This window comes from Choloepus didactylus, chromosome 1 (genome assembly GCF_015220235.1).
Source record: "Choloepus didactylus isolate mChoDid1 chromosome 1, mChoDid1.pri, whole genome shotgun sequence".
In the NCBI taxonomy this organism is placed as follows: Eukaryota; Metazoa; Chordata; class Mammalia; order Pilosa; family Megalonychidae; genus Choloepus; species Choloepus didactylus.
The window spans coordinates 242,165,080-242,191,292 of record NC_051307.1 but is presented as its reverse complement, the minus strand read 5'-3'; the positions used below and the strand labels follow the sequence as shown (position 1 = coordinate 242,191,292).

At 39.4% G+C, this 26,213-nt stretch overlaps 1 protein-coding gene across 7 annotated transcripts in view; it reads right to left on the bottom strand.

Moving 5' to 3' along the window:
• Positions 1-2,244: 2,244 nt before the first annotated feature.
• The window catches only part of PPARG (peroxisome proliferator activated receptor gamma), a 123,983-nt gene continuing 100,014 nt past the window's right edge, over positions 2,245-26,213 (bottom strand). For 6 of the 7 annotated variants that reach the window (XM_037802304.1, XM_037802291.1, XM_037802264.1 and 3 more), the window contains 2 exons: positions 19,062-19,512; positions 2,246-2,704 (listed from right to left, as the gene is read on the bottom strand). In XM_037802304.1, the coding sequence (XP_037658232.1) occupies positions 2,457-2,704; positions 19,062-19,512 (699 nt within the window). In that variant the 3' untranslated portion in view covers positions 2,246-2,456. Of the gene's footprint in view, positions 2,705-19,061; positions 19,513-26,213 lie in introns of all 7 variants that reach the window. The other variant, XM_037802311.1, reaches the window with a different exon arrangement.

Sequence of the window (26,213 nt, the reverse complement as noted above, 5' to 3'; positions counted from 1 at the left end):
ACTCAGTTCAGCTCAATTTCTGATGGTGGTTAGAGAAGCAGGGTGCACAGACACAGCTTCTTCCACGAGTCCCCTGTTGTTACCAGGCTCCAGAAACAGCAGAAAGACAGAAAAGAGAGCCAGGTTCTCTCCAAGGGAGGTGCTGTGGGAACCTGGAAACCCTTTTTGACTCTTGACCAAAGTTGCTTTTCTTCCTATTTTTATTAACACAAGTCCCTAAGTGTGTTTGCGTCCAGAGGAAGTACTATGAATGATGGATGGTACATCTGTCGATTAACTTGTGAACCATCCTGGGGGAGAAGGAGGCTGGGGATGGGGACAGGGGTGGGGAGGAGCAGGAGCTTTGGAGGTTGTATATAATGTGCCATAAAATATTTAGCAAATGATCATCCAAACCACAGGGAAAAAGCCAGAGAGATGGGAATTTGAAAGTTGCCAGGATTTAAAAGCTATTTTAATGCTAACCACTGGTGCCAAAGAACTGGGAGCGACTCCTGTCCTCCCTATGTTGGCAGAAGCAGCTCCGATAATGTGGAAAGGGCTTGGAAGAGGTTGCAGAGTGCTGGTGGGAGCTGAGCTCAGAGCGGGGAGCTGAAAGACTTTTTGTATGAGACATCTTGTAAACAAGTGATCTCCTCTGAGGTGGGATCCTTACCTCGTTGATTGCTCGCCGATGATCAACTCTTCATACAGAATAGTAGTGGGGAATCTATTCAATCATCTGGATGTTTCAAAATATCCTGATGTTTGGCATCAAGGAAGAAAAAATTCCATATGACTGATTGAATTGGGACGCTTTCCTCCCAAATGTTTTGAAGCCACTTAGACAAAGCTTTCAGTCTCTGGTTCTCAAGGGACTTGGCTATATATGTCATACTAAAGGCTCGAGCTCAGAAGTCGTTTATTTGAAAGGGTGAGGGGTAGTAAGAATTTAGAGTTGGAGTCAGGACTCACTTCTTCAACCTGACTCTTGGAGCTCTGTTTATTTTTAGGTAAAGGATGAGCAGGTCTTTCTTGATTTTGGCTTGAATGCCTCAAAATTAAAGTTCGCCATCCTCCTGAATATAAATACCATAAGGAAAGATAAATTAAGGGAGAAATGGGAGGGAAATAATTACCATGGAGAACAGAGACCTCAAGATACTTTGGTTATGAGGCATTCTTCAAAGACACAGCGTGGTGAGTTCATGGGTAGCCAAGGCTAGTGAATTTGGTGGCTTCAGTCAACTAAACTATTAATTGTGCAAGAAGGTCCCTACCTTTAGGGAACTCAGCATCTATTTCCTGGGGAGGCATACATTATACAAATAATATGGACAATTAGCCTTTGAGTTCAGAAAAGCATGAGATCTTAGGGTAAGATGGAAGCAAGGAGGAAGATGGGAATAGCTATAGCAAAATTACTCTGCATAAATGGAAACCAGAAAGTGCCCCTCCCCCAATTTGTTTTTTTATTCCTGCTATTTCACTTTCCTAGCATGCCTTTTCCCCTGCTCTCTAACTATTCCAAATCTGACACATCAAGTCCATCTACTCTACTGACTCGTTCTTGACTATTCCAATTGTCATTTACCTTTATTTCCCTTGAACTCTTACAGCACTTAGAATCTGACCCATTCCTTTGATGCATGATTATGACTCTGTATCATAACCTGTTTTGAGCAGGTCAACCTTTTCCTTCTCAGTTCAAGTTCTTTTTGGCAGGTGTCAATTCTTGGAACTCCTGGAACATCTACAGCTTCTAGCAGTGCTCAGTGTTCAGTTAGTCTTTGCCATTGGGTAATTGCGTCTGCATTTATATCCCATCGAGAGCCAGTTTATTGAGGTTGCTGCTGGTGAGTGAAAATCTTGGTTGGGGTTGTGGAAGAAGATTGAATTCTTGGCAAACCTAGGGCTATACCTCAAATCAGCACTTCTGGGTTAAGAAACACAGGCTTGAAGAACTTTTTGGTCTTGCACTTCCCCTTCCTCTCTTAGCTGTGATTGTTAAAGCAGATATGGGACTCAAAAAGTTGTAAATTGAGTAAAAATTGATTTACCAAGAGTGAAGATTCATCGGCAGGCCCATTCACATTTTAAAAAATGTGTAAGAAAGAAGCAAAGAGGAAAAGAGAGAGAGAAAGGAAGGAAGGACGGAAGGACAAAAGAAAGAGAAGACTGAGAAGGAAATAAAAGGGGGAAAAAAAAAAAAAGAGCCCAGGGGTTGGGGGCAGAAGACAAACCAGACTTGGTCTTCAAATACTACCAGCAATTTCATGATATGGTAATTTTTAATATTAAAAGTAAATTGTAAATGTATCTTTATAAACAATATGCATAAAATAGATCTATTATTCTAAAACCTTTTCTTTTTAAAATGCTTTTTCACAGTAAATTTCTTAGGTGTTGGATTTTCCCTCAAAGTAATAGTGCAATTAGGAGAAGGAAAATGTTGTCAGTGAATCAGGACTTCTTTGCTAATACAAGTCCTTGTATATCTCTTGTAGGAGTGGGTGAAGACGCATGTCGGTCTCTGTTTTCTTTATAACTTGCAATAGCTGCACATGTTCCGTTACGATCTGTCTGAGGTCTGTCATTTTCTGGAGCAGCTTGGCAAACAGCTGGGAGGACTCCGGGTGGTTCAGCTTGAGCTGGAGCTCCAGGGCTTGCAGCAAGTTGTCTTGTATGTCTTCAATGGGCTTCACATTCAGCAAACCCGGGCGGTCTGGGGGAACACAAAGGGAAAACATGACAGAAGGTTCAGTCAAAAACTTTTCTGGGCTCCACATCTGAGGCATCATTGGCTCTAGCATATAGGACCAAATGACTCGTCCATTCTTTGTTGTTTTGCTTTGTTTTTTAAAATAGAGTGGGGTAGGAGGGTAAGCAGATAGTGAGCAAGAAGCATACACAAGAAGGATGGAATTAAAACCAAAAATATCAGAGCTCTCTCCAGGGGCTTTCTTTTCCTAGCCAGGACTAAAATCTGTGTGGTCAGTTCACATGACACCAAGACAAGTTTGTCCCCACATTGAGGTCTCTTCCACCAATGTCTTCCTACTCACTCAGAAATCTCATTTCCAGCTTCTGCTCTTTCCTGATGAATCTGTTTTATAACCTCTACCTCTTTTCTTACAACAGCTTTAAATATGCTTTGGTAAGAAAGCTTTGTCTTCCTTTTGCTTAATATGTCATGTATCTTTTCAAAGTGACAGAACATAGTTTTAAATACTGTTAAAGTTTGAAAGGATAGATCTCAAAAATTTTAACAGAAGTTATTTCTGAGTGGTGAGATTGCAGGTAGTTTTCACTTTCTTCTTTATACTTTTCTTATTTGAATTTTAAAATGGGAGCTTAAATTACTTTTAAACTTTTTATATTTTTCTTCATGTAGAGTTGGTTAGAGTTATCCTTAAATACTTTGTAGTTCCTATTGTGATAGCCTCTTCTTTTTCATTACATTTTCTAATATCTCTCTGCTGATGTTTAGAAACATTGTTGATGTTCATATATTAAATTGATTCCAATTTTCTGAACTCTTCTCAATTAAAATAGTTTTATCATGGACTAAACATTTTTTGATAGATAATTCCATATGCAAACAATGGTAGTTTTATCTATTCCTTTTCCAGCGCTTATATCTCTCATTTCTTTTTCTTGCCGTACCACATTGGCTAATACCTCTAAAGCAATATTAAAGAATAGCAGCAACAGGAGGTATTCTTGTTTTATTCCCAACTTCAATTGAAATGCTTTTAATGGTTTACTAGTATGATGTTTGCTGTATATTATGGTGGAATATGTTTTGCTCCTAGATTTCTAAGGGTTTCAAGTTTTTACTTTGTTTCAGTCAAGAATGTTGTTGAATTTTATCAAACACTTTTAAAGCTTTTGTATCTAAAGACATGACCATATGGTTTTCTCTTCATCTAGTATAGTAAGTTAAATTAATAAATTTTCCTATACCCTCGTCCTCATTTGCTAATACTTTATTTACAGGTTTTGCCTCTGTATGTGAGACTGGTCCAGGGTGTTCTATTTCTGTGCTATCCTTTTCCTGTTTTGGTAATAAGTGATGTTGTGGGCAGAACTGTCTTCCCTGAAAAGATACATTGAAGTCCTGATGCCATCTAACTGTGAATGTGACCATACTTGGAGAGAGGGTCTCTGTGGGTGTAACCAAGTTAAGATGAGGTTATACTGGATTAGAGTGGGCCCTAAATCCAGTGACTGGTGTTTTAAAGGAGAGGGAGACTTGGACACAGAGACACAGAGAAGATGACCAGGTTGAAGATGGAGGCAGCAACTGGAGTGAGACTGACACAAGCCAAGGAACATCTGGGGCCACCAGCAATTGCACAAAGCAAGGACGGCTCCTCCCCTAAAGGCTTGGGGGTGACTATGGCCCTGCTGACACCTTGATTTCAGAGTTACAGCCTCAGCACTGTGAGACAATAAATTTCTGTTTTAAGCCACCACATTTTTTGCTAATTTCTTACAGCAGCCCCAGGAAACTGATACAAGCCTAACTAGCCTTATAGAAGGAGTCTAGAAGTTTTCAGCCTGTTTCTACATAGGAATGATCTGTTCCCTTGATGGTTTCTTGGAATTCATCTGCAGAACCATCTGCAAAAATCTCGATTACCTTTGATTTTTCTTCCACGTCTTTAATCTAGCCAGGCTTTCTATCACTCATAAAGTAAAATTTTAGTAACTTATATTTTCACAGAAAATCTTGCCTTTCATTCAGATTTTCAAATTTATTGGAATAAGTTGTACATGATAATCTCGTAGAATCTGTAGTCTTTTTATTATTTTTATTTATGCCCCCTTAAAAGGTAATGTTCTTTATTTGTATATTTTCTCATTAAAAAAAATCTGATTTGCCTAAGGTATGTTTATTCTTGGCTTTAAAAAAAAAAACCACAGCTTTTGGTTTTACTAATCAACTCTGTTTATTAAAACTGCATTTTGTTTTCAACTGAACTGATTCCTTCTTTTACCTTGGCTTTAGTTTTCGTTTGTTTGTTCGTTTGTTTTTTTTTCCTACTTCTCTCTTTTTCTAGTTTCTTGAGTTGAATGCTTACTTCATTTAGTTTTGGTATTTCTTGTTTTCTAATAAGTGCATTTAAGGCTCTAAATTTTCCTCTGTGTGTCACTTTGGTTTCACCACATAGAATTGAAAAATAGTTCTCTCATTTTCTAAATGATCTGTCTTGCAATTTTGATTTCCTTTTTAACCCAAGAGTTATATAGAAGTGTATTTTTAAAATTTCCAAGTGCAAATATTTGGCTTTTTTTCCTTCTAATTTCTAGGTTTATGTTGCATTGTGGTTAGAATATCAGATCTTCTATTAAGGCACACAATGGACAACAGCCAGGACTCTCACCTGATCCCTTGTGTTGATTCCAAATTTTAGTTCTTGAAGGCTATTCATCCTCTTTTTCTAATTTTAACCATCCTCCCCTCACTGCAAGCTAAATTTCACCAAATAAGAGTCTTCTGCTTACCTTTTAATATCCTTCACTCTCTAGACTCAGTTTCTGCAATTATCCCTTTTGCTCCATCCACAGCAAACCACTTCCACACCAAGTCTCTCCCATAGCCCAGGTTCTCTCGTGACTGTGCTTACACAGATTTCTTTTCCTCCTGCTGACTCATTCTTCCTTTCTCTTCATCCACCTTACTGACTTCAACCTGTTCTTCAAAATATAGCCCATGCCGCAATGTCCTGGAAGCCTTCCCTCACAGTATCCCTTTCTCTCCCCCTTTCTTCTGATTCCTTTCCTCTGAGTCTCCCTGGTACCCTACAGACACTCAATCATTAATATACTAGTAGATTACATTTATCGAAAGCTTATTATTTTCCAACATTGTGCTAAGGGCTGCATACACAATATATCCTTGAATCTTCTCAACAACCCATTAAGCTCAGCATTTTATGGAGGAGAAAGTTAGAGAAAGGAGTTAAATCTTGCCCAAGATCTGCCACTTGCCAGTAAGTGGCTGAGCTGAAATTTCAACCTAAGTCTGTCTGATTCCAAAACTCTATACTCTTAACCCTTATTACCTTGTTTTTTAAGGACTGATTTTCTTGTTTCTCTCCCTTATTAGATCATGAGGTATTAGAAGGCAGAGACCACATCTTGATCACCTATGAATCTCCAGGGGAGATGTAGGAAGCTCTTAGTTTGCTGGGTTAATGAGTGAGAAAGTTGTTCTGGCTAAGAGCCCTGGATTGAAAAGTACAATTCTGGTTGGTGAACAAGCCTGAAGGCAGAATCACTACACAATGAAGTACCCTGTATCTAATAAACTCCAGTAACCTTTATCTGCTGAGCTGGAGCACAGCAGATAAATATATATATATTTAATTTGAGCATTTAATTTTGGAACCAGCAGCATAAATTTCAGATTCTGAGAATGACACAAATCAGGACAGAGACGAATACTGCTGGGCAAAGTTGTGTCTTTCTCACAGTTGCTATAAAACAATGAAAACCATTGATACTTTAAGGAAAATTAGAGCCTGGATTGGTTCCTTTGGTTTATCACAAATGTCCAAGGTTCCAAAGGCCAGCAGTAGTGCAAACATGTGTACCCCTTAAAAGGCAGCAATCTACTTAAAGAGAGCTGCTGCATGACTGTTTTGGACTGTTGTCACCTACCTTCCTGTAGGACCTTCTGCTCACTGGCTCAAGAGAAAAAGTCTTTTCTCCTTTCTCCTTCCTCTCGAGCAAGCTGAGAAGCTGATCAGTGAGGTCAAAACTTCTGCTGAATGATCACATTACTCTTGTAGGTTTCATGTATCATGAAAATTTGAACAACCAATCCCCAAAATGCAACTGATCATGCTTGCCGGAAATCTTTGGGTTGATGCCGTGTAATGGAACTGGCCTCCCAGGAGAGGAGAAGGATCTGGCTTGGATTTTCAAAACTACTCTTTGGCAAGTAATTCTTTATGATGTGACAGATGAAGTCTGGCTGAAGGGCTGAAATTTTGTGGCCACTAAATTAAGTGTATTTTCTCCAAAGACAATGTTTGATCATTTGCAGATCTGTCCCCTCGTGCCCCCCGACTAAGCCTCAATCAAACAGAAGCAGTGCAGTCGAGTGGAAAAGTACTGTATTTTACCTCTGGGTCTTTCACTAGCCAGCTCTGGGCAAACTGACTAAGTTCATTCGGCCTCAATTTTCTTCCTCTGTTAACTAAAAGGACTGGACTAGATAGAAATCGCTCAGATTCTTAATTCAAAAGTTCTAAGATTTTTTTTTTTTTCATTTGCAATTCCCTCTACGTAATCCCCGTAATTAAACTGGAGGAATAAACACAAAAATGTAATTGGAAAAGTGTACTAACAGGCTCATAAATTAAACTTAAACAGAACACCTGGTTTATAAAAAAAATAATAAATGTTTAAAAAGCTTCCTTTAGCCTTAAGCAATTGCTAAGGTCAAGGGCAACAGAGATGTGTCAAGGTTGCTCTGCAGCCCCCACCCTCCAATCAGTTAGGCCACCCCAGCTGCCCTCTTCTGTCTTCCTCCCTCTAGCTTCCTGTCCACTCACACCCAGACCCTTCCTGAGCTGAGCTCCACAAAGGAAGGTGCTATAGAGACCTGTCTCAACACTGAGCAAATCCTACACCAAGCTCTGTCTTGGCCACTTCTCGTCACTCTCTGCTCTGCATCAGCCCAGCGACTGCAGAGACACTGCTCTTGGAAGGCCCACCTGAGATCCATCCCCACTACCCCCTGCCCCGTGCACCCTGCTGAGGGTTGGAGTTCAGATCTGGGAAAGGGTCAGCGTCAGAGGCCCTCTTGACAGGTCTAGGCTGAGTAGACATTTTTGGGGAGGTGCCTGTTGACTCCCAGACTCCAGGACATTCCACTTGAGGAACCTGGAGTCAATTACTAGCTCCTTACTCCCCAGGCTGCAAAGGATTGGGAAAGAAACCTTTCTGGTCTCCATTCACACAGCCCTGGAATTGATGACACAGTGCTGTTGATTATGGGCAAATCTACAAAGCTTCCCTCTTGTCCAGATCTGGTTCAGTTATGTAGAGAGCTTATCTGAAGCAGATTCAAACTCTCTTGGCATCTGCCCACCTGGGCCAAGCATTTCCCTAGTCCAGATTTTTCCCAGGATGTGTCTCAGCTGGGACACCAGGTGGCCCAGCCTCCTAAAGGCAAGACAGAAAACACCAAACTGGATAGTTTGGTTTCTATTCTGGAAAAGCTGCTGTTTTGGCTCTTCCTGTCTTCTCTTGGCTTGCTGATCTAGACCAATCTGAAATGGGCTGTACCTAAATGGCATTTAAAATAAAGAAGCCTGACAGCAGAGCAGCTATAAATGGATCCACAGACAATGAGAGATCTTAGTTCAGGTGTGGGGTGAAAAGGGAAGAGAAGAGGGTTACTTGGGGGAACTTGGCACTTTGCAAATTAACCTCCTTTTAAACTTCCTTCCCAATTTCCTTAATATCATTTGCTCCCTAAATTCACAAACGTGTTACAAAGAGCAATGGATCTGGAACCTGAAGACTTGACTTGAGTCTGCTCTTCCACTTAGCTTCTGTGCACCTTTGGTCAAGTCATTTAATCTTTCTGATTTCAGCTTAATTTCTAAGACAGTGATATTTCCTTCATAAGGTCATGGTGAGAATAAAATAGAAAAAGAGCTTTTTATATATGATATTATTATTCTCAGTCTCTGTTCAAATAAGGGCAATTTTCATAGAGTTAGGATCAGGAGGGTGAGTAGGGTAGAGTGGCATATAAACAGCTGGGAAATGAAAAGTTTTCATGCTGTTCTTGGCAAGAACAGAAATTCAGGAGAACGAGAAAGTAATTCTGACGAAGACACATGTCTGGGGTTTCCACAAGTTCTCATTCTTGTTGTTGAATGTATGAATGCAAAATAGTTTAAGAACAATGACAAAACAAAAAAGCACGGTGCCCAAATTCACTATTTACATGAAGAGATAATGCTGGTGATTCTGAGGTACTTTTTCTGATCTAATAGAATCATCAGGGGCATGAAGCAAAACCATGATTCAGCAAAGGATATCTTTGATAAACTATGCTTTGTCCTGTAGCAATTCCTTCCCACCATCCAACCTTTAGGAAACGTTAATGCAAGAAAGTTTCACGTGATCTTCTTTTCTTATTTAAATTTGAATTGAAGCTTGATCTAGTGCAGTGATTTTCAACCCTGGCTACACAATGAAATCATCTGGGGAGATTACAGTCCAACTGAAGCCTCAGTCCCATCCTTTGGATTCTGATTTACCTGATCGGGGATGTGACCTGGGCTTCAGGCTTTTGAAAAGCTTCCCGGTGATTCCAACGTGCAGCCAAGGGCCAGCACTAGTGGGTCAGTGACAAGCAACTGGAATCGCAACTTTGCAATTTACTTGCTGAGCAGCCTTGGGCAAGTTACTTAACCTCTCTGTAACTAAAGTTTCCTCATGTGAAAAGATGGAACTGTAAATGTGATTTACCTCGGAGTGTTTGTTGAGAGGATTAAATATAGGGAAAGCACTTAGAACAGCGTCTGACACATAATAAGTGCTTACTATTATTATTAGAGTTCTTCAAAACTTGCCTCTTTTTCTTCCTATCTTTCTTTTCCTGTATCTCTGATTTTCCTGGGTCCTTTCTATCTCTTTCCCATTCTCCCTCTCTTTTTTTTAAATTTTAAAATTACTTTATTTATCAAATAAAAAACGTTTCCAAACAAAACAAAGCAAAGCAATGGGAAAAATAAATTTGTTTTCTCTTTCCCATTCTCCCTCTCTTAATTACTCCCTTTCTCCCATCACTTTGTTCTTTCCAGACGTCTTTCCCTCTCTCCTTTTGGGATTGCACCTTGCTGGGAATTTGGTGTCAGGAATTCCTAGGAGGATCAGCTCGACTCAGTCAGGAATCCGAGCAATGGGTTATTTTAGGAGAAATGTAGTTTAGTGTTGCTATGAGGGGAAGGGGACAACATAAACTTGAGTTCTTCTAAATGCTTTAACAACAAAAGATAAAGACTATCTGTAATAAGCACACTGAGCTGTCAAAGTACACACTGCTGCTTGAGCCCTTGACTTTGAAGCGGGTTAACATTCTAACACTTCCCTGTTTAAGCAATGGTATAATATTAATAAAGGCTTTCTCTGTCTGTGCCCGACTGACAACCCCACTTCGTAACAATAATATCTATTATTTGGCTGGGATGGTGGAGGGGGATAACCACAACAAACAAACCCAACCCAACCAATATTTTCTTTTATCTGCCACTGAAGTAGCAATTACACTTCCACTCCCCTCATTTCAAACACTCAACTACCACCTCCCCAAAGCTGGCCAACTCCCCGGTACAAAACAGAACAGACATAGAAAATTTAGTAAGAAGGTGGGTAATGCTTTCATCTCCTTCGAATTCAAAGCTCTTTTTTCACTTAACATTGCCTCCTGAAAAAAAAAAAATTGCCTCCTGGGAATTTAGCTTGGGCTCTATTTCATTTCGGGGGCACCGGAAATCGGACTTGAGATTTCTATCCTGTTCTGCCCTTGGGAAGTCCTCGCCTTTCCTGTATCCTTTCACCCTGGGGTTAGGGCCCCCTTGTTGTTCTACTCATTCAGGGACACTCAATTTAAGTTCATTCACATAGTTTGCTCCCCAACTTTTGTCAGCACTGGGAGAGCGATTTCCCTCAAGCCCGTTGGGGTAGGGACATTTCTGCTGCTTTTACGTTCAAGACTGGCTCTGATCAGGACTTGAAATGGGGGGAGAGAGGAGCAGGGAGGCGGGATGGAACCTAGCAGAAGAGTGAAGAATGATTTCTTGGCTCGTGTCACGCCCGACACACTCACACCCTTACTTTACTTGGTAGTTAGCCACTCTGGGGATTTCTGGGAAAGAAAGAATAAAGAAGAGGGAGGAGAGGGCAAGGAAGAGAGAAAGGAGGAGTAAGAACTGCTACTCTTCCTTACTTCCTCAACCTCTGGAATTGCCAAAAGCCAACCAGAGGTAGTAACCACAAAAATTTGCCAACGATTAGTCCTCTGCACCCCTCTCTTCATTTCTTTCCATCATCTTTGAGAAACTTCAAAAAGAACCTGTGATTTCAAACACAAGTCTGATCTCTAAACACATAAACATGTAATGGCCATAAAGAGTCTATCAGAATTCTGGGAGTGTGGAAATCCGCCACCCTTCCGTCATTCCTGTCTCCTTCAGGGGTAACAAGGTTTAGCGTGCTCCCCTCACTTCTCAGTCCCCCATCCCCACCCCCCACCCCCCAGTATCTCCTTCCCTTTGGGTTTAGTTCCCAATCTACAACTAATCCCCTTAAAGTGATAGCTGATAAAGGGATTAGCTGATATCTCTCTAGGGGTGTTTATACTGCAATAAGGGATTTTAAGAGTCACCATTGGTGGAATTTCAAGCAATTTGACTGGCAGGATTGAGTGGAGCTACTTTAAATTATATCATCCAGGGGGAAAGGGAAAAAGAGCATTTATTGTATGCTTAACATGTTCCAGGCCCTGTGCCAGATGCTTCACATGGTGTTATTTCATTTACTCAGGGCACTGAAGAGGACATGGAGGTCCAGGAGGGTAAATAATTGCCTGAAATCAGACAGCTAGTGACAAGCAGAGTGGGGTTGTCTGAGCGATTCCAAAGAACTCCACTATCCCATCTCGACTCTCCCAGCCTACTTATCTGGAAGGCTGGGAAGACCCTCTATGGAGGGTTTCTCCAGGATCCAGTGATACCTTACCTACCTGCCTTTGGCCTTTCTATTCTAAGTGACCTGAGGCAGTACTAGGTTACACTCCTCCTCACTTGCAGATGATGTGTCTGAATGTCTTGGTGAATTGTGCCAGTCTGGAAGGTGGCCTGGGGTCACCCAGAGTTTAAACACACATTGTGAGAACCCAAAATGATAAAGTGCTCCCAAAAGCGGCCCACTGATTGACTGGCTGAACCTTTTCCAAGGCTGACAGTGCGGTGACAGGAATGACTCAGCAGTTTGGCTTTCAATCCCCCGTCTGTCTCAGAGGTCAAGTACAATTGTTTGCAACCTACCAAGCCCCGGTTGAGAAGGGAATTTTATTTCTGAAGCAGCCACAGATAAGGATGCTTATAGGCTACAAACAGCAAAAGCCTATATGTATTTCTTAAAGTTTCTCAAATGATTCTAGAATGTTCCATCTTCTCCCCACCATCCCTCCCCCACCTCCAGCTCTCGGGTTTTCCGAATTTGGGCACCAGTTGAGAACTCATAAACATAACAGCCCCCCTCCGCCCCCCACCCCCCACCCTGTCTAAACCCAGCCCACAAGGTTATGAAAATAGTAAATGAATGGGACATTTCTACCTAACTCGAATTGAGTCATTATTCAAAGCCAACCTGCCAACTGGAGAGGGTTTCCCACTAGTTGTGGCATCATGATGGGAAGAGGAGCTCTTTCGAGAGAAGAGTGTCACAGACTATGCAGGGCTCAGACGAGTGCCCACTGGATTTTTTTTTTTTCAATTAATAAATGAGTGTGATGGCATGTGACACAAAGTCACAGCTCAGATGGGACATGATCATGCAATAACACTCTTCAGCTCTCCTGCTCAAGATCTAGTCATGTGAGAATTCAGATGTCCTTGTTTCTTCTCAATATCATGAGAAGAGCCAGAAAAACAACTGTCACCACTTGGGCACCAGCCTGAGGCTTGTTGAAAAAAAATGCTATGGACAACGTAGCTAAATATTTAGCTTGTGTATGAGAGGTAAGAGAAACCTGGCTTGCTGTTATTCATAGCATTTGTGTGTGTGTGAACACATACAGAATGTAAAATTTGCTATTCATCCACTTCTAAGTGTACAAGTCAGCGGCATCCATTACTTTTACAATGTCGTGCTACCACCAACACCTTCTATTCATCACCCCAAACAGAAATGCTTTACCCATTAAGCAACAACCCCCCTCACCCCAGCATACTATTTTTAATATTGAAGTTTTTAAGTAGTTTGGGTTTTGCCTTCTCCCCAGTTAATCTGTTAACAATAAGGAAGATGCCCCTTAGACAAAGAAGATGTGAGGGGCCCTTAGCCATGCAGAAGCATCACCTCCCTTAGCTTAGGTTTCCTCAAGAAAAGCTCAGGCCTTCTCAGACTTGCACCAGAGAAGAGCTATATTGTCCTTCTAACTTGTAGAAATAATTCTGAAGTAAAATGGGAAGATTACACATGAGCTGGAAACACTTTCAGGATTTTGAAGAACAACTGAAGGGCTCACAAACCCAGTGGCCCTCGAATTGTGCCTGTGGGAACACTTGGGGTCTGTAAGCTGTAATGAGGTGTTCTGCTATCTGAACTGAATGGTGCTTTTTTCTTAGTCTGTTTCCAACTGGCAGGAAAGAAATTCAGTTATGGATGGTATTTTAACAATTTCAAATTTCTCTCACAAAATTGTCTGATACCACTTGTCTATATGATAACCTAGTATACGACAGCATCTGATTAAGTATAAAGGTGCTTACTTATTTAAAGTTTAGCATCAATTTTTGCAGGAGTCTGGAAAACAGCACCAATATTTCCAGGTGTTCTGTTATCTGAAAAAATTGAAGAACCACAGTACCAGTCTTAAGTCTTATCAGTGAAGTGGCCTTATTCCTTCCCCAAACAATTTTCGAAAGCTAGGATGTAGCTGTGTTACAGTTAGGTTAAAATGGCACCTTAAGAACAGCTTTGGGTATTAATAAGTACTATCTTATTATAAGATTTGGAGGCAATATGGGAATAGGTAGTTTTTGATAACTGCCAAAGAACTCCAAGACCAAGGGAACTGATTGAGATACTTCTACTTCTCAATATACAAAAGGCAGTAGAGCCTAATAACTAAGTGCACCAGCTTGAATTATAGTCAGAGAAACCTGTGTTTGAACCTTGGTGTCACCAAAGAGTAGCTGTGTGACCTTTGGTTAAGTTGCCTGATCTTTCTAAATTTCAGTTTTCTCCATCTGTAAAAATGGGGATGATAATAAACCTTGCAGAGCCAGAGTAAAGATTAAACAAATACTATCAATGAATGCAAAGTGCTTATCATATATATAGTCTGACATGCAGTAACTGTTATTATTATTCTTATTCTTCTTATTATTATTTCAGGTTATTATCCATTCAATGAGCATTTATTGAGCCAGGTACTATTCTTTGGTTCTATTTTAATTGCAATAAATTTATATATACACTCATGACCCATGGGTAAGCCAGGGGGTCCCAGGTTACTGACCTGTTAGAACTAAGTGTTTTCCAATTGTCACAGAATATCAACTCCTCCTTTATTTGCAAATATATAGATATGAGAACAATTGCCCTTTCTTGTATCCTATTCTCCCTGCCCGCTCAACAGCAGAAATGTAATGAATGCTCCAAGAACAGCTGTTCTAAGTTGCCTAACAGAGAACACTGCTGGGACTGCTGGAAAAAGGAGCAGCTTCATAAGTGGCTTGCATAACCAAGCCAGACTCAAGAGGGTAAATTTGGAGCTTGGATTACTTGTCATCTGTGGTCGTTGCAGCTAAGTTTTCAGCTTCTCCGTCAGCAGGACACTGATGGCAACTTGCCTTGAAAATACACTGTAAAAACCCTGTGAATTTCCTCCCCCATATCCTGGAAGTTTAGGAAGAGCTTGTAATGGATTCCAAACTGTTTTGAATTCACAGAAAGAGCTTTTTCCTCTTGCAAGAGTTCCAGCTGGAAGCCTCCTATATTTTTTCTTCACCAAACAGCAAACATTGTATCACTCAAGGGGGGCAAAGTGTCCAACAGAGTGTCGTGGGGCTTGTCGGTTTTACTGAGCTTTACACTTGGCTTTGGTTGCTGGGTAGGATTTGGGAATTTGCTAGTGTGGCTGGCATGACGCTGCGGCGCCAGCTACAAGCACGCCCCTGCTGGAGGCATTTTTATTTGCTGACATCGCCCATCCTGTCTGTGGGGCTAGAGGGTGCAAGGGAAGTGATTATTTACTTTGTCCACCAAGGCATCGCCACTCTGGGTTCTAGGCACACCCCTTAGAGGGCAGGGTGACGGGGAGTGAGCTGACCGTGGAGGGGGCGGGGTGCACGGTGAAAAGAGCACACAGAGGTGGCAGTTAGGAGACCAGGGTTCCATCCTAGTCCCACCGCTCACTAGTTGTTAGATTTTATATGAATTGCTTAAGTCTACAGCCCTCACTTTTCTATCTATGAAATGAGAATTAAAATGCAGGAGAAGTGTCAGGATCTAATGAGATAACGTATGTGAAAGGTACAGAGTGTTGTTCTTTTTAGTGGTTGAATTCTTGTCCCAAGCTCAGAAAGAGAGATAGAGGAGAGTATCTTGAGAAGAACTAGGTTATCTTCCTCAGCAGGCTTGGTTTGAGTGTTAAGCTAAGTACCAGACAAATCTATGACCCACATCTATTGGTATCAGCAGTTTTTAGGGTTGAAGTTGAATGACAGTGATCTTAGACTAACCCCCTCCAGTTTCCCCAGCAAACCCGTGGTTTGGGTCAAATCAGTTACTTTCATCCAAAACTCCCCCGTGTTGGGTCCTCTAGGGAACCCCCTGTATCTCCCCAATTCCTTACTACCCCACTCTTATATGGTGGCCCCATCTCCCTTGTTCTCCTCTCCATCTAGGGTCATAAGTGCTTTCACCAGAACAAAGCTCTCTTATGAGTCTAAGACTAGGTCAGAATGAAGTCAACTGGATCCTTGCCCAAAACTTCTCTCTAAAATCACTAAAGCAAACTACAGACTTCCGAATAAACTGCAGAGGATCAGAAATTTGTTTACTGGACTAAAGTCTCTTGCTTACATAGCTGTTTTCCCTTTCTGGAGAATCTAGAATAGAAAAAACGAACCAACTGAGATACTATGGGATATTGCTCTACAATATCTGTAGATCTGATCTTAAGTGGAATCCAGTCTTTGGATTGGGGATGACTGTTGAGCATCCTCAGTACCCAATCAGCCTCTCTGAGTAAAGAAGCAAATCAAATTCCTATGGGCCGAATAAACTGGGGTCCAGCTTATTCATTCTTATCTATTGCTTGTATGCAGACCTCATCTTCAAAAGCAAACTTTGATCATGGAAGGATCTGGCTTTTGTGATACGGGATCTATTTAGGAAGTCTAAAATTATTCACAGTGCTTTCTTTTCATTATAGCCACAAGACATAAGATTTTAATAAATTACATGGCTGGCTGCTACCTTCAGATTTCTTCCATGGTTATGAGGATCAAATGAGATCTGGATATTTGTTACAGGGCAGACCATCTGTATAAGTCTAGAAGGAACTTTACACAACAATTATATTTAAGTGGTACCATTTTTAATTTTCATAACTGGGAGCAAAAGCCTGCAATAGCTATTAAATTGAATCAAGCTATTTCTTATCCAATTAATGAAATTTAAAAAGGCCTAGTGATTCATTACTTTTTAAATTAATCTAGTTCTGAGAAATCTAGTTGGGGCAATAATGGTATTTTTCTAGATGGATCCACAATGCTGTTTCACGTGCCCATTAAACAATGTTGCTCGTGTTCAAAATGGGCCAGAATTATGATGATTGTTTATTGTCTGGACTTTTCCTAGTTAGCAACTAAGCATCTTTGAATGGCTTATTTAAATGCCTCCTAAAGTATCTGCTGATAATCTGTGGTGGGAATACAAACCAGGGCCCATATAAACCAGTATAAACTTTCTGGAAAGTAATTTGTCAATGATGTAACTAAAGGTTTAAAAATGATCACTGTCATTCCAGAAAATCCCCTTTCTCTAGAATGAGAAAATAATCTGAAATATGAACAGAGATTTATACAGAAGAATGTTCACTGCAACAAAATTTAGAACACATTTGCAATAATTTTCCATATTCTTCTCTATAGTTTTTTAAAATAATAAATTATAAACAATCTGAACCTAAGAAGGGAGATAATTTAGTATGTAATGGTTCCTTGATAAAATGGAATATTTTATAGTCATTAAAATGATGTTTCAAGTAATGTATTATTTACATACATACATACACACACATGTATGATAGCACATGCAGAGAAACATTTTGTAAATGTTAATCCTATTTCATTCTGAGAATTGACACCTTTATTTTTCACTTTCACCTTTACGTACTTAAAAATTTTTTCAAATGAATATGCATTACTTTTATTAAAAAAACTAATGAGAAATATTAACAAAGAGTATGCAATGATATGGGAAAATGATTATGGGAAAAGAGAGGAGCAGAAAGATTGTAAATTGAGTATGTTCAGGAAAAATATTAGAGGGGGATATATCAAATGTTAACAGTTAATATTTCTATTTTTTTATTAAAAAGAAAATATGCCTTAAAATATTAGCTAGTAAAAAATATTAACTTATTTTCCAATCTTGTTTTCAAAATTTAATACTTTTTACCCAATGAACTTCAAATAAATTGAAATCTCACTCTTTTTTTTGCTGAATTAATCAAAGATCCCAGAGGGGTAATGGTTAATTTATTTTTTAAATTATTTTTAAAAATCCTGAGGAGGAACTGAATTTGTTTGAAATAGATTTGATCAAGATGTTAATACATGTTTAATGGTCCATTATTGTCATGTAAACACAACACCGAAGAGCATTTTTCAATGAGTGACCATGTGATACTAGCTCTGCACCTCCAGCCATGTCATTATGTGTCTGCACCTCAGTCACTTAAAGGGTAGTATTTTGCATAGCGTGAAAGTTAAGAGTCTGGATTCTGGAGCCAGATTGCCTGGGTTTGTAATCCTGGCTCCATCTTTTACTAGCTGCGTAACCTTGGACAAGTGATGGAATCTCTCAGAGCTTCATTTTCCTCATTTGTAAATGGTACTTAGCTCACTGCATTGTTATGAGGAGTGAATAAATGTATACGAAGTGCTTTGAACACTGCCTGGCAGACAGTAAGGACTTGATAAGTATTTGCCTTACTACTACTATCACCACTACCACCACTACTACCAATACCACTACTACTACTAGTAGTACACTTGGCACCTGATTTCAGAGGTGTTCTTAAGTAATTAGATAAATAAGGACTACATAGTGGATTGTGCTCTTTAGAAACACTAAATAGATATAAACAATTTACATCTATAGGACCACTATCCTCCACATACGGACAGAGGATATTCTATATCACAGTTAGAGGATATTTTGTAGAGGCCACATGAAAAAACTCACCTGAAGTCCATTTCGGTAATGGAAACCCAATGTTTAAAAACAATTTCTACAGAGAAAGATGCAAGTAAAACTTTCTTCTATTCAAGTTGGAAATATATGAGGGGCTTACGGAAGTGGCATTTCGTGTAAAAACCCGGCATCTAGAGTGGGTTAGTTAGATCATGCTTGCAGGGCCCAAAATATAATGAATTGCTAAAATAACTCGATTTATTTCTCTGCTGGGTATCCTCTGGTGCAGAATGCACTCTTAATCAGTCAACCACCTCACATAGGTCTTTCAGGGGAAGCTACCAGAGGCAACTACATGGAAGAGAAGGTAGAGGTATATATAGATATATACACACACATATATATATACACACATATATACATATACATATACATATATCGATTCCTGATTTGGAAAAAGTAATACCCTTCTCATGGTAGGGCACAAGCATAATTTCACCAAAAACAGAGAGTAGTTCTTTCCATAGGCCAAGTAAGCATCACCTTAAACAAAGTTATACATATCATTACTTACAAAATGAAGATTGGATTGGACTTCTGGAAAAGAAAGGAAAAGGATAAGGAAAAAGGAAAAGAAAAAAGGAGATGAGGGAATTTGTTGTCCATGTATGAATTTAACTGGAAAAATATTGTAAGGGATAAAAGAAAAGAGCCGGGGTCTATATGTGTAGTGAGACCATCAGTGCCTTAGGCCACTGGCATTTTCCTTTGCAACTTGCAGTAAGAACTGGATGATGAGGAACATATACAAAGACTAAGGAAAGTCAGAATTCTTTTGGTCGTCCCACCACCATCCCACCCTCTTTCATGAGAAAGCAAAAGGTGAATCTTACCTCCACTGAGAATAATGACAGCTATAAATATTGCCAAGTCGCTGTCGTCTAATTCCAGTGCATTGAACTTCACAGCAAACTCAAACTTGGGCTCCATAAAGTCACCAAAGGGCTTTCTCAGGCTCTTCAGAAACTCCCTTGTCATGAATCCTTGACCTTCAGATATGAGAACTCCGTCTTTGTTCATCAAGGAGGCCAGCATGGTGTATATGATCTCATGGACGCCGTATTTTAGGAGAGTTACTTGGTCATTCAAGTCAAGGTTTACAAAACCAGGAATGCTTTTGGCATACTCCGTGATCTCCTGCACGGCTTCCACCGAGCGAAACTGACACCCCTGGAAGATACGGATCGCCACCTCTTTGCTCTGCTCATGCAGGGGGGTGATGTGCTTGAACTTGATTTTATCTTCTCCCATCATTAAGGAATTCATGTCATAGATAACAAATGGCTGCAAGTAAAAAAGGGAAAAAGTGGCTGAGTTGGAGATTTTTAAGAAGTTTGTGCTGTACAGCAAATACCATCCCAGTTCAGAAATCTGTTTCTTTATATACATTTGCTTTGCTAACTAAAATCTTTAGAGTTGAGGGACTTAATAATGAGAAAATACTCTTATCTTTGTATTTTTCATCTTAAATTATCTGCTGGGACCAAACATATTCACGAATTTTGGTCTTCTCTCCCTTCAATTTATGCTGCAACCCTTTATCTATAACTGGCTAATAGTTCCGATTTCTGTTTGCAGAGTCCTTTGTTGTTGATTTTAAAAATGAAACAAGTCTATTGTTGTCTTGGCTTTCAATGGAATGCATTTTTAACCTTTCAATAAAAAAATCATTTCAGCAACTCAAGGTTGAAAATGCCTACTTGAACGTAAAATAATATTGCAATTTAAGATTAAATCTACTTGGATCTTAAAAGGAACAAAGTTTGCATATGGCATATACTTAACTGTAATAAATTGGTCTGAAAGCAGATTAGAAATATTGAGCCAAGAAAAAGTCTATTTCTTTCTTTAATGCTCTGGAAACATTTCAGAAAGAAAGAACAGATGTAAGGACTGTGTGGTAAGTGCTGCAAAAAGTGGCAAAATCAAAAAGGGTGTTTGCATTTATATATATATTTAAAAGTATCTGTCCTCGAGGCTCCGATAATCAATAAAATACATACATCATTTACCCAGGTTTGCAGTATAATACTTTCAAAAGCGAGTTGTGTTAGTCATAAAGTTATCTGTCTCTTTCATTTCCTTTTATAGAGACAAAGATTCGTGGTCATTGAGAAATTCTCAAGGCTTCACCGACTGAGAAGGGACAACACTTCACACATATCCAATATACTGAAATACATAAGGAGTTAACCCCCCAATCCTATTCAAATAAGCATACACCTAAAAGCACTGGAATAAGAGTTGAGAATGTCTGGATTTTAGCTTTGGTTGTACGTATGTGAGTGTATATGTGTGTTTGCATGCATACAGGAACATGAAGCCTTTGATATACTAAAAGTAAAATTCTGAGAAGAGATGCTGAGACTTCTACTCTGAGTGGCAAGAGGGAGGGGGCACAGTGAGTGGCCACAGCAACCAGCTTCAAGAGCCACTGGTTTGGAGAGTCTAGACTATTAATCTCAATACAAGTCTATGATTTTTAACGAAACTGTTAAGTCTGTTCTACCTTATAGGAAATATCACTAACATTAAGGATTACTAGATGTTGGATAGATTTCCAAACTTGTATATTATTCTAATACCGTATGCTAGCATGAGTCCACAAATTCTCACTATTGTTACCAAAAATTCACTTCAACTGTACTGTCTAGCAACCCACAAAGAGGAAAGACATGGAGACACAAGAGCAAGTTTGAAAGGCGGCTCTAATTCCTCAAGGAAATCAGGCGCGTAAGACCCAACCTTTTTTTTTTTAACAAACAGTGCTTACTGTGTTTCTTTGAAATTTTGCTTCTGTTTTTTTCTTCTTCTTCAGAACTACTATTATTAATGGGAGAGACAAGAAGGGCAGAGGAGATAATCAATCCCATCAATTAATATTTATATGAGTTTCCTTAGAATGTTGGGCTTCATCATGAGAAAAATTTGGATGCATAATAATGCTTTTACAGAACCTAGGGAAAATGTGATTTTTGTCCTCAAGGAGTTTTACAGTGCGTTGTAATTCACGTTAATGAAACATCGGCTGTCTTTACTGCCGTGAGAATGGTGGAATGGGTACATGAAAAGTCCAACTGTACATGCCCACGTACAAATAACATGAATGTAAAATCATCGTGGAAACAGTCTATGCAAAACTGCCCACTTCAACTTTTGGATGAGCTTCTGCTCAACTATGTGGCTTCTTGGCACAGAATGTACACATAGAATTCTTTCACCTCCACGTAAGCATTTTATCTGGAACCGTGCCCTGATAAATCACCCTCGTGACTCTTCCCCTTTACTTCCCCTGTACCCTCATATAAAGCCCCTGGTTCCTGTTTTTGAAACTCTGTGATAGTTGAACATAGGGCACAAAATCCTGCTAATTTTCTATCCCAATTTAACAACAATGTGACTTTAACCCCTTGGCAATCAATGTTGGTCAGGATTTCCTGGCAGTAAACACACAAGGACAGAGAAAGGAACCAGCATCCTCCACCATCATGCCAAGCCATTCCTGTGGTGGTGATTATTTTTTAAATTCCCTCAGCATTCTGAAGAAGTGGCGAACTGGCAGAGGATTCTGGGTAGTGACATGCAAATGAACACCAGGCAGAGTTCTCTGTTTTTCCTACTCATATGTGATTATGCTGTTTTCATTGTATTTTTGAAGCCCACACAGATTCTTCTAGCCTCCATGTGGATCTGTCAAACTGCAAGAGTGATCACCAGGCATGATTTATTTTGAGATCTGCTTTTCTTTGCAACCTGTTCACCAATTCTTGTATTTTCCACAGTAAAGTTGCATTTCACGTTCACATTCCACACTGGGTCCTCCTTATCCTCAAACCTAATGTAAAGATAGTGGTTTGCCTGCTTTACTGAGAGCTGACTTCTTAAACCTCAGGTGGAATTTGGCCTGTGGAATTTATCTTGAATTGTTCATGTATTGCACTCCTGGTAAATTACACCACATAAAATGCACTTCACTCCATGTGTATGTTTCTGTAGTTTTTACAAAGCAACATGAAGCCTTTACATTTTCAATTGGCTTGTACGGTATCACTGGATGGTCTGCCCTGATAGAGGGCATCACAATATCTTCAAATTTTGTCTTAATGGTTTTACACTTGTAGTTTGGGGTTCACAACGTACTTATTGTCATACATGACATCAAATGGCTTAGATAGACATCCTTCCTCAACTGGAAAGCAAGCCCACTAACATCCAGGCTCTTAATAAGATCCAGGTCTTGTGGAGTCTGCAATGTACACAGTTGTTGGGGCTTTCTTTTTTAAGAAAAATAATACAAAATTAAGAGCACAAATTGCTTGGTCCCTTCCCAGAACCCTGGAAGGGTCTCTGTGCCCTTGCAGGTCTCAAACTTCATTAGTTTATTGGGGAATTTGCCATTAGATTCTTGTACTTTTCATATCTTGGATAGACTGGGAAAAGTTAAGAATCAGATGAAGAAAACATCATTTGAACGCAACCTTTTTCCCAGAGAAGGGAAACAGTTTTTGTAAAGGGAAATCAGTTTTCTTTGGAGAGATGCATCAAACGGAATTTATTTTGATAATAATATATTTTCACTTTCAAAAACGGCCCCACATAGCAAAGCCAGAATGGGATTAAGGACACTGTTTTGTGTAGATAATTAAATGTATTATAGATCTATTGCATATCTCTATGTATAATGCAAAGATGATGGGGAAACTGGCTTAAGGATGAAAAACAAGGTAAAGGATTAGAAGTTAACTTTTTTAAATTTATAGCTCCTTTTGAGTAACAAAACAGCAAGTTAAAGGTGATCAGTGAGAAAATCGGTGATTTCTTCAACTTGGGAGACTAAAATTAGTGTGCGAGATGACTATACCCTCTCACAAACAACCACTTAGTGATCTTATCAGAGTTACAACTCTGGCCTGGGAAAATGTCAGCCTCATCTAGAAGGGCTATCCTGATATTCTCCGTTTTCTCAGAGGGAAGACTCCAGGAAGAAAATTAGGATTTTTCGGGCCTCTCCTTCACTTTTTCTTTCTTCCTTTTTGTGCTTCTGACTGATTTTCATCTTTTTAGACCCAGATATTTCTCCTAGATTAGTTCTAATGGGTGAGTATTGACCCAAAATGCATTGGTTTGGTTTCTTCAACCTCTTTCTGATTTCTGCCCGTTCTTATTCTTCTTTTGCTGAGATCCAGGGATTTGTAGACTAAAAGAGTCTTTAGAAATAATCTACACCATTATTCTTTGCCTAAGTATAAGTAAACTGACTTTCCAAAGTCAAATAGCTATTTATGGCAAACCTTGGCCTAAAAACAGATTTCCTTATTATTGGTTGAGTTTTTCTCTCTTTCTATTGTCTCCTACATGACTTCTCCAGTTTTATATTTTGCTTCTTTGTTTCTCTCTCTCTCTTCTCTTCCCTCTTTCCTTTCTTTTTTTTCTTTGTAACAAAATGACTATTATGAGGGGAATTAGAGCTTCTAAACTGTAGCTCTTGTATCCTGGGACCCTGGAGGCAGTGGCTTAGGAACTATTATTTCCTAGAGGTGCTAGTTAAATGTTTTATGTGATAGAAGTTTGAAAGTCTATCAAATGTAGCTCTGTTTTCCTGGATGGTTTAGTGATTTAAAACAAACAAATCAAAACTTAATAAGAATTATCCTTACTCTAATGAACTAGCACACAAGCGCAGCTCTTAAAAATCCTCGGTCACCAGCCAAAAAGTTACTCAGCTGGCAAACAAGGGTACTGGCCATCTGAGTCCAATCGTTAAAAAAAAAACAACACTCAAGTACTTTTTTTCTTAACTATATAGAATATTACCTTTTTATTTATTCTCTGAAAGAAGTCTATTATTTTAGATGTTATATCTTTAGCTATTCCTCAAGGTCCAGGCAATAAAAAGAATTTATTTTATATATATTGATGCAGATCATTAATCCGAGGAGCCTAACTTCTTCAGTAACCATCCTGTGCCATTTACCCTGCTGTTTCTTTTATTTCTACTGGGGTTTCTAAGTCTGCTTTCCTCTGTGGCTTTTCCACAGACAAAGGGAAAAGAGACCACACTTTAACTGTAAGTGTAGGATTTAAAAGGACTGATATCCAATAGTTTGAGTTACTAGATTGGATGGCCATTGCAAATTTCAAAATGCAAAAATTTAAATGGGTACAGAAATGTTTTCACAACTGTTTACATTTCTATACTGGCTTTATTATTCTGAAGTTTCATATTTCACACACTATTGAGAAGAAACTTTTTTTTTTTTTTCCTGACAGCACCAGTTTGCTCTTGTAATTATAAAACAATGACTCCACATGTACCTATCGTAGACAAGGTGATGCTTTAGGACTCAAAGTCCAATATAGTACAAATAAAAAGTTTTATTTCTTATTTGTAGACAGAGAGCAGCCAGGGCCTCTCCAGATCTTAGATATGGTGTGAAACGTTGGCAGGCACGCTAAGGCTTTTTCTATTTATTGTTTTATGGCAAACCACGGCACTGGAAATGGTTTTTGAAAACCGCTCTCTGTTTATTTTCATCGACAAACATGGGATCATGTGACAATGATACACCCTGTGCGATCATTACACCAGGGTAATAGTCAAACATCGCAAACTTCCAAAGTCCATTTGGTTATCAAATTGCCTTCATGAAACAGAGTGCCCTAGTTCTAGCAAATCCAATGTTTTGGGAGTTCTGTGGGATCTCTTAAAGAAAGGGCTGTGGCTGGAATGAGCCATCGACAGGGAAATAGGTTGTGGGGAGTCAGTTCCATTCCTAGCTGAGAGTAGCTAAAAGGCCTATTGGTCCTAAAATTTCTTCTCCAGTGATTTGCCATTCCATATCCCATCTTTCCTTATGCCTGAGTCTAAAATCCCAAGCATCATTCTTTTAGGTAAGGCAAATGTATCCCCAAAGGTACAGTTAAGACAGAAAGAGGGGAGCAGGAGTATTAATTTACCTGTTTGTAAAGGTACAAATGGCCACAGAGAATAAAATATAGGAAAGTTTTAGCTGGGGAGGGAGGAGCCCTGGGGAGCCAGAAGTCAAAGTTCACGTTGGGTCTGACAGAAAAGATTAGCAGGCATTTCAAAAAAGGATGCAATAGGTAATGGTTAAAATGCACAGTTAAATAAATTTAAAGAGTGGCCTCTCTAATAAAGTCATTTCCTTCTCTGGATAACTGGTCAACCACTATACTGAGGAGCCTCCCCCAGGCTTGGCCCAACCACCAATAATGACCTCAGTCTCAAATAGGGTGTATAATGAAACCCAAATTGCTCTACTGCACCAACTGTAACCACTTTTATACATCCCCACCCTCTCAAGACTTCAAACTTCTGCAAAATTTTTCCTATCAATGCAGAAATCTTAACTTTCATAAATGTTGGCCAAGAGACAACACCCCCAAGAGAGATGCTATCAAATGAATAACACAACCATGTAGATAAAGGACAAATCTCAAGTGTCATTGGAAATCACATTGTGGATTTTTTTCTCGCCCATATTCCTTTCTCTCTGAACGATTCTTTCCACAAGTGCTTAATTTGATTTGACGAGATAAGGAGAAAAGAGAGTGCCAAACAATTCTATTTCAGTTTTGTGTAATCAGGGAATGGATTATTTTAATTTGACCCAGTCTCTCTTTCCTTTCCAGGACCTAACAAGAGGCAATTCTGCCCCTATCTAGACCATGAATGATGTCCAGTTTGGTGAGCAAATATTGGGCCAGTTGGAGGCCCTGTGTTGAAAGTCCAGAATTTCAAAGGGCACAGGCAACAGTTTTTAATTCAATTAAGCAAATACAGTCTCAGTAACTATTATGGGCAGTAGTAACAGTTCTAGTTACTACAGGGGAAAAAAAAATGATAAACGCTTGGGCTGTGAACTTGAGAGGCCTACAATCAAGTATTTTGCAGCCTTTTTCCTTAGAATAGCTTAGTACCTAATTATCTCATAAAAAGTTTGTAATTATCTTATTTTTCACTG